This window comes from Saprolegnia diclina, assembly GCF_000281045.1.
Source record: "Saprolegnia diclina VS20 unplaced genomic scaffold supercont1.1, whole genome shotgun sequence".
NCBI classification, from domain to species: Eukaryota; Oomycota; class Saprolegniomycetes; order Saprolegniales; family Saprolegniaceae; genus Saprolegnia; species Saprolegnia diclina.
In genome coordinates, this window is record NW_008246068.1 from 1083375 (window position 1) to 1091609 (window position 8235).

Below are 8235 nucleotides of genomic sequence, written 5' to 3' on the forward strand. Positions count from 1 at the left end.
AAACGGGGTCGATGACGCCGCTGATGAGGCACATCCACATGACCTTCTGCCGCATCGACTGCATTGAGGACGCACGCCACGTGATCTTTTCAATGGCGTAAGCGGTCGAGCGACGGCATTGGCGCCCCCGAGACCCAGAGCTCGTTCATGACAATGGTGTTGTAGAGAAGCGTGTCGGTTGCCGCCTTCCACGAGTCCTTGTCGCCCGGCAGAACGTCTGCGCTGGCCGTCTGGTCGTCGTCAGGCATCAGCGGCCGTTCCAGCAGCGCCGTCACAAAGTGCGTTTGGCTGTCGACATTTTGCACGCACTGCGAGAGGCGGTAGAGGATTGCGGGAATCATGTTGCGCTGACGATACGTGTGCATCATGTCGGAAAAGAGCCGTCCAACAAAGTCCGACGGCAGACCCTTCGCCGCGTAGATCTTTTGGGCGCACGCCGTGTCGTTCGCATCGAGCTTCTTGTAGAGATCGAGAGCAAACTGCTTCGAGTTGGGACCAATCTTGGACGAGCATATCGGGTCTTGATCGCAGAGCCCATAGTACGTTTTCTCTATATCCAAAAATAGATCAAAACCCGACCCCTACACAACACATATGTATACACGTACCGATCTTTGCCACGTCGCGGTCCCAGTCGCTGAACTGACGAACCGGGCTCTCGCTGATAATGCTGTCGAGGACGTAGCCCTTGACGTTTTTGGGCGCGAGGTGCATCAAACGCTCGACCAAGTACGTGCCGTAGCTCACGCCGTAGACAAAGACGTCGTCCGCAGCGAGCAGCGGACTCTGGATGATCGCTGCGAGGTCTGTCGCCGCGCTCGTGACGGAGAATACCTTGGGCGCCTCCGAGCCTATTGCATAGCATAACATTGAGCACAATTGATCTCGTTGATAAACCATACCATAGGTGTTCTTGAGCTTCTGGACGCAGTTGGCGAAGGCACCGGCGATGTCGACGACGTCGGACATGCCTTGGAACTCGGGGCACGTGGCTATCAAGGGCGAGCTGCGTCCAGCGCCGCGGTAGTCCATTGTGTAGAGGCTCATGGTGCCGTTGGCGGCCTTGTAGACCCTGGCCATCTTCACTTCCACTACAACAAGTGGGGCATATGAGAAGGGACGCAGAGTGACGGTGACGTACTGCTAACGGCCGACATGCCAGGACCGCCTTGCATGAGCCACACAGCCTTGCCCGGCGTCGTTGGCCGAGTCGCCGGAATGCGCTTGAGAAAGACACTGAGCGTCTTGTTGCTCGTGCACACGTTCGGGTAGCACATGGGGACTTGGAGGTGGAGGCACTCGACGGAGAGCTCCTCGAAGACCGACAAAGGGTAGTCCGTGAAGTGGGTCGCATTCCCGATCGACGAGATGAGCGGGCACTTGTGCCACTCGTTGTCCGGGGTTGCGGTGGCGAGTGTCGCCAAGGAGGCGGCGAGGACGACAGCGGAACGAAGCATTTCGAAAAGTGAGGTTTGGTCGTCGCAGAGTGTAGCCTACTAGTATACAGTTCATTTGCAGACGATGATGCGCTGTGCTGTGTTGTTCAGGATGTATCAAGGTGCTATTTCAAGCGGTATAGATGTGTAAGTACATGTCGGAGATTATACAGAGCCGTCACGACCCGGCACCAAGGCAACACATGGCAACTGTCTGTGTCGTTGACGCTACCTCACAACCCTTCGCAGTCGAACTATCTGCACGGGGCTCTTGACAGTCGCTTCGCCACGAAGCTAATAGTCCCGTCTGCAGAAACGGTCATGATACAATATAGTTTCTTCACCAACTATCGCACGATAAGCCTTGCGGGTTCCACACCAGCAGCCAGTCTGGACTCAGACGCATCGTGAAATGCGTCGCATTTTGAATCTAGTGAAAATTTGCCTGCGTTCTCAAGTATCTCACTGACCAGGCTAGCATCGCGACGTCTTCTTGTCACAACCATCGGTCTTCGCATCGAATTTAACAGCAGCTACAGTAGTGAGCTGAACCTTGCTTCCACGGAGGCATACGACGCCATTTGGCTAAAGTCGGTGTCATGAATGTATATCGCATTGACCCTAACCCGTTGGTTTCATAGTTGAGACGACGCTACTAAGTTATACTAGTACTCGGCAAGGTTGGTCGCTGGATCAGAGTTGCCTCCAAGCACGAGTGCGGATGACGTATAAGGGTGCATCGAGTCCAGTCTACGCATGTATGTGGTGTTTGTCGTCTTGTTAATATCTATTAGTAGTTGTAATCAATCTATCGTGTGCACAAAGTTACTCCGAGTCCTCATCGTCCTCGTCGTTCTCGTCATCCTCGGCGTCGTCATCGTCGTCGGCCGTCTCTTCGTCGTCGTTGTCGTCGTCGCCGGCGTCTTCATCGTCTTCACGGTACGTCACCAGCGGCGTCTCGTCAACCGCGATCGCGTTGGCGCGACCCGCAATCTGGCCAAGGACGAGGTTCAGGCGGCCGTTGAGCTTGTGCAGCTGCGGGAAGACCGTCAGGCGCGCATCAAGTGCCTAGTGTAGCATATGAGCATTTTCAAATGGAAAATACAAAAAATGAGAAACATACCTGGTAGAGGCCCGAGAGCTTGTCGACAACGTCCGGCACCGTCATGAGGTACGCCGTGTGGTTCAAAAGAAGGTACTTGATCCAGAGGCAGAGGGTGGCGCCACGCGTCGGGCGCTTCTCCAACTTCTCAACGAGCAACAGCACGAACGGGAACACCTTGGTCGGGCTCAGGCGGCGACACGTCTCGTCAATGACCTTCAAGTCGTGGACGCGGAGGCAGTTTTCAAGCAGCACATTGTCCTTGGACTGCAGCGCCTGCTCCAGCACCGAGACAAGCGACGCCGACGACGCCTGCGCCTTGACGCGCGACGTGCTGCGGTACTGGTACGTCAAGACCGTGTCCGCGTCCTCGTCTTCGTTTTCGCTGTGCTCAAGCTCATCGGCCAGCGCCTGGACGCGTTCACCGAGCGTCGCTTCGTCTTCATCCTCGTCCTCGTCCTGCGCCACCGTCGCGTCCGTCGCAGTCGACGTCTTGGCCGAGCCGCGCTCAAGCAGCGACGGTACATGCGTCTTGGCTTCGGTCTCGTCCGCCGTCTTGGCCTTCTTGGACGGCTTCTCAAGGAGAAGACCCGTGTTGTCCAGCGCCTCGAGCGTAATGTCGCCACGGAAGGCGCCATCCGCATCCACAAGCGCGACCGTCTCGAAATGCGGCTTGATGGCGGCACCGCGGGCCACGATGACCGAGGCTTCGGTCGCCGACGTGAGCGACGCGACAAGGACCGCCGACGAGAGCACCTTGGCAACGGCCGCAATCGGCTTGGACGCGGCCGTCATGGTGTGCGTCCATACAAAGACTGCGCCGGCTTCGGTGGTCGCGACCACAATGGCCGTCGAGTTCTTGGCCTTCTTGGCGACAGTCACGCGACCGTGCACGTGCACCGGCGTCGAGTCGCAGGAGAAGTTGTACAGCGGGTCCTCCGAGTCGGACGTCGCGTCAAAGACGTTGACAAACCGCTCGGCCGACGACGAAAAGAGGTACCGACCGCAGGCCGAGAAAAAGAGCTGCGTGACGGCCGACGCGTGGCCAAAGGTGAGGCGCTTGCTCTTCTTGCCCGAGACAACGTCAAAGAGCTTGATCGAGCTCGCGCCGACCGCAAGGACGTCGTCGTTGGCCGAGAGCGCGAGCTTGGTCGCGCCGTCCGAGCCGACCTTGATCTTGCGGAGCATCTTGGCGTCTTTGACGTTCCATTCAAACACGTTCTTCTCCGCCGCCGACGAAAAGAGCGACGTGCCCGTCGACGAAAACACAATATCGGTGACCGCCGAACCGTGGCCGTGGTCGTTCTATTGCAGGAGATTGGTGAGCCAACGCGATAAGTGCAATCAAGCAAGCCTACATTGTCACGCGCAAGGCGCGCGGCCACCTCGCCCTTCTCGAGGTTCCACACGATGATGGCACCCGTGGTCGTACCGAGCGCAATGATGCCAAGGTCGCCCGCGGCGCTACGCTTGGCCTTCTTCCCAGCGGCCGCCTACAGTCAATCCATTTTGAGCATGGTGTATGGGGCGGAGGCAAAGGCATACCCACGGCGACGACTTGGACCACGCCAAGCACGTGTACTTGTAGCTCAAGTGATCGCGCTCCTTCAACTCGGAGCGAAGCGCGCCGGATGCCTGTAGCGATGGCATAAGTGCAAAGTCGGAAAGGACAGGCGCTGCGTACCGCATCCCAGAGCTTGACGCGGTTGTCATCCGAGACGGTCACGAACGACGCCTGGCACGGGCTGAACGCGGTCAAGCGGTGCTTCTGCGTAGACGCCATCTTGATCGGCCGCAAAACTAAGATTTTGGATCTGGTTGGTGGAGCACACCAAGTTGGGCCATTCATTGGACGCAAGCCCACCCAACCAACCACGACAGAGGAAATCCCGGAGAATACTGTGCGTCATACTATTTTCGATTTCAAAAATAGTGTGATCCAGCGACACCCTTCAAAGGAACGAGTCGGCAGCAACTCGGGGTAGCCGACGGCGCGCCGCGTGGTCTCTCGAGGACACAGCAACTTGAACATTTGTGCTTTACCGAAACGAGCATTGGGGTGCCCTCGCTTCATCCAGCGTGTGGGAGATGGATTCGCATCCACTGTTTACACCGTCGTCCATCCCGCAAAATACTGTAACATCAGACACATGAGCCTGACGCCCAAGCAAGGTCAAGCACGCAGCATGCGCTAGCGCATGCATAAGCGTCGTGCGGTTGTTCGTTGGGCGTGTTGCGGAGGGGTGCCGTCTCGACCTTTGCCACGCAAAGTTTGGCCTCCTTGACCCGCTGGATGCGCTGTTTCACCGTCGACTTTTTCACCGTGGTTTTTAATCATCGGTAATTCCCACATCCATGTGAAAAACGTTGACGTGCGGGAAAGGCATTACTCACGGCGCTCCGTTCTGCCCACGTTAAAGGTTATCCGGAGACGTTTATCCGGATCATTCCTGTTCAAACTTTTAAAACGCAGTTGGCGACGAGGGCAAGAGATCCGCGCGACTGCGGCATGGGGACGCCGGACGAGACCAAGGGACATGGGCCCGAGCGCGAAGACAACCAAGCCGAGGAAGACCACGTCAAGGTCGAGGAGCACGTCGACGGAAGCGAGGCAAGCGCGCTCCAGCGCATCCGCCCGGACGAGACGTACTCGGGCGCCCAGCTCGCGCTGCTCATCCAGCAAGCCCACGTACGTCTACTAGCTCGCAAGCTATCCAACGGTACTAAGGAAGCATGGGCATGTAGCTGGAGGCCGAGCACAAGTGGAAGAAGAAGATGGCGGACGTCATGGAGTCGCATCGTCACGTCCAGATCGAGCTCGTGAACGTCCAGACCGAGCGCGAGCTCCTTCTCCAGACGCATGAAGCGACCAAGACAGCGCTCCGTACATGCTCCTCCATGCGTCCTTGGTTTCATCATATATATCGCTGCGTATAGAAAAGCTCATGCAGTTTGAGGATGAAAAAGCTGCTGCAACCAGCGATACAACGGCACGGGAAGCACTCGTTGTACGACCATCGATGGCTCATGCACAGAATTCCTCACCTTACTTGCTGGACTCGCTAGGCAGCGCTCGAGGTCGAGCGCACCGCGCGCGAGACGCTCGCGAACGAGTGTCTTCAGCTGCGGGAGAAGCGCTTGCAGCTCACGCGACGCATCGCGGTCCTCGAGCACCAGATCGTCAAGTACCAGCAGACTGAGACTGTCCTCGCACAGGTTCTTCGGACCCTCGACCGGTGGTGATGGCATCTCATGGGCTGCCTAGTCTATCTCTCATTTTCAGCACCGCGTCGATGCCAAGGAGCACCAGCGGGCCGAAGACATGGAGCGGCTCAAGGATGAGATTGGCGACGCGACGCGCGCCGAGGTGGACACGATCAAGGCCGAGTACCAGAGCGTACTGAGTGCGCTGACCCTTGTCCAGAGCGACGTCAAGGTATCTTCCCACGCTACGCTACGACCAGTGCAAGCGTACGACGCGTAGAAATATCAAGAAGAGAACGAGCGCTTGACCACTGAGCTCGAAGACGTCAAACAAAACATCCATAACGACGAAGCGATGACGGAAGGACTGCGTGCGCGCGTCAAGCAGCTCGAGACTGAAAAGGCCGTCTTGCAAAGCAAGGCCGAGCAGCTCCAGAAAGCGGACGCCTCGCTTGTGCGATGCTCCTGTTTTATCCGATTATGTGGCTCATGTTGAAAGTAGCGCTACCGTCTCAACGCGGCCGAGCACCGGGCAAAGGAGCTGCAAGCCGAGATCGACGTACTAAAGGTACACTACAGGTTTCCTTCGGAGGAGTCTCAGAGATGCCGTCACTAGACACAAGACACGCACACACTCAAGCGACGCGTCGACGAGCTCGAGGTACTATATCTTGACCGTCAACCCTACAGAAAGCTCATGCGACGGCAACGTGTAGGCAAAGCAAGACGAGCTGCTCATGGAGAATGCCGTACACATTTTACCTCTCAGCAAACTCGAACGCTCATAGTGTCTGTCTAGCAACTGCAAGAAAACTACGCTGCTGTCAACAAGATTGCCACCGATCTCATTCAATTGGCCGAAGCGCGAGAGATGGAAGAGCAGACGCTGAAGCGCCAAAAGCCCAATTGAGCTGTGTAATAGGAACTGGATATGCGAGTCGTACGTGTCTTGTCGAGGCACCACCTTGTCTCCATCCATCGGTCGACAACACACACGTCCATGGCAAGGAGAAAGACCCCCACTCCATGTGGGTACTTGAATTGCCGTTGCATGAAATACTCAACAAGTCATCGAGCGACCTCGCCACCATACAGCTCAGTGATGGCTTGGACGTCGCCAGTGCTCAACCGCTGCCGCTGACCGAGTCGTGCAAAGAGGTCTTCTCGAACCGTGTCGCGGTCACCGACACGCGTGATCGGCAGCAGAGTCTGCAGCTGGTTGATACTAAAGTCGTGGAGACCGTAGTGCATGATCGAGTCGTAGTCTAACTCGATGCGATCGCGTTCCATCTTGAGCGATTTGAGGCGTACCGTAGTTGTCGGTTGCCGCCCAGAGGGACACGATGCTGACGTTGGAGCCGTGAAGGAGGATCGATCCCTTGGCAAAGTCCGGGACATGAAGCGGATCGATGTTTTCGACGTAGATTTTGACATAGTCGTCGCGGTCGGCGCGCTGGTGTTCGTGGACGAGGCCGACCGTGTGGCCGAGCTCGTGGATGATGTTGCCGATCGCGCAGGCGGGCCCGAGGACGAGGGCTTGACCGCCAAATTCGCACGCGCCTGCGACATACCCGAGCGACGCGTAGCAGCCTGCGCCACCTTGAATGTGGACGTAGTCGCCGCACGGGTCGCAGCACGCAGTCGAATTTGATCGACACGGCAGAAAACGCAGCGGTGTCTGGGCCTCCCAGACCGCCATTGCGCCGTAGATTGCTGTCGCGTTCACATCGGGGTCCATTTTGTAGCAAATTTGACCCTACACAGACGCACCGTGAGATCGATTTCAAGTGTACATGGCAACTCTACATTGGGCCAAAGGGGCGGTGCGCCGGCGTCAAATATCGTTGCGCCGAGGGCGCGGTGGCCTGGTACCTCCAGCGACAAGCGGCGCGGCGTGCCCTTGAGACGCTGAGGCGCGCAGATCGTCATGCGCTTATCGCCACAGGAAAGCATGCACTCGTCGAGAACACAAGTGCTCGTGGTAGCCACCCCGAATTGCTCGCACACGTTGGTGATGACGTGGTCCATGTTGCAGATAAGAAAGCAACCCTCAAAGCTGCAGGCCATGGGTACATTGTTGACATGCAGCCGCACAACAGACGCAGACGACGCGACGAGCAGCGACGTCGCAAAGAAGCTGCTTCCTTCTCGTCGCATCGTGCAGCACTGCGGACCGATTGCTCGCCGCGCGCCATGCCGTTGAAACGTCGCCAACGCAAAAACATGTGGCGTTGGGCATCCGGATACCATGACGTGGCCTCACGAGACGACCGAAACAGCCCTTGCTTAGTATCGTGTGCTAACTAGAACTAGAATGACCCTGGGTACTAGTATCTCGGATGTCGCTACTCGCTTTAAGCAGCAAGAGCAGTCGAACGGTCGACAACATTGTATCAACTTGATACACATCAGTGCATCGTCCACGACACGCAAGAGCAAGCGGAAAAAAGACCTTCTTGAGCGCAAATTCTCTATTTGGCGTACTAGTACTAG

The 8235-nt window shown here is 57.1% G+C and overlaps 4 protein-coding genes across 4 annotated transcripts; 1 reads left to right on the forward strand and 3 right to left on the reverse strand.

The window, feature by feature from the left end:
* Positions 1 to 89: 89 nt before the first annotated feature.
* Positions 90 to 1457, reverse strand: SDRG_00347 (hypothetical protein; the record flags this gene model as incomplete). Its single annotated transcript, XM_008605819.1, has 4 exons — positions 90 to 550; positions 609 to 843; positions 898 to 1091; positions 1142 to 1457. The coding sequence occupies 4 exons, from the start codon at positions 1455 to 1457 to the stop codon at positions 90 to 92; spliced, it is 1206 nt and encodes a 401-aa protein (XP_008604041.1).
* Positions 1458 to 2195: 738 nt separating this feature from the next.
* SDRG_00348 (hypothetical protein) lies at positions 2196 to 4374 on the reverse strand. The gene is made up of 5 exons (XM_008605820.1): positions 4223 to 4374; positions 4084 to 4173; positions 3897 to 4031; positions 2560 to 3843; positions 2196 to 2504 (listed from the first exon to the last, which is right to left on the reverse strand). The coding sequence occupies exons 1-5, from the start codon at positions 4319 to 4321 to the stop codon at positions 2262 to 2264; spliced, it is 1851 nt and encodes a 616-aa protein (XP_008604042.1). The 5' UTR covers positions 4322 to 4374; the 3' UTR covers positions 2196 to 2261.
* Positions 4375 to 4945: 571 nt separating this feature from the next.
* Positions 4946 to 6729, forward strand: SDRG_00349 (hypothetical protein). The gene is made up of 10 exons (XM_008605821.1): positions 4946 to 5227; positions 5284 to 5422; positions 5476 to 5546; positions 5605 to 5754; positions 5804 to 5974; positions 6023 to 6196; positions 6245 to 6310; positions 6359 to 6403; positions 6459 to 6491; positions 6542 to 6729. Exons 1-10 carry the CDS (start codon positions 5048 to 5050, stop codon positions 6650 to 6652), a joined length of 1140 nt encoding a protein of 379 aa, XP_008604043.1. The 5' UTR covers positions 4946 to 5047; the 3' UTR covers positions 6653 to 6729.
* An 81-nt stretch (positions 6730 to 6810) lies between these two features.
* SDRG_00350 (hypothetical protein) lies at positions 6811 to 7480 on the reverse strand (the record flags this gene model as incomplete). The annotated part of the gene is made up of 2 exons (XM_008605822.1): positions 6811 to 7007; positions 7054 to 7480. The coding sequence occupies 2 exons, from the start codon at positions 7478 to 7480 to the stop codon at positions 6811 to 6813; spliced, it is 624 nt and encodes a 207-aa protein (XP_008604044.1).
* Positions 7481 to 8235: the final 755 nt, after the last annotated feature.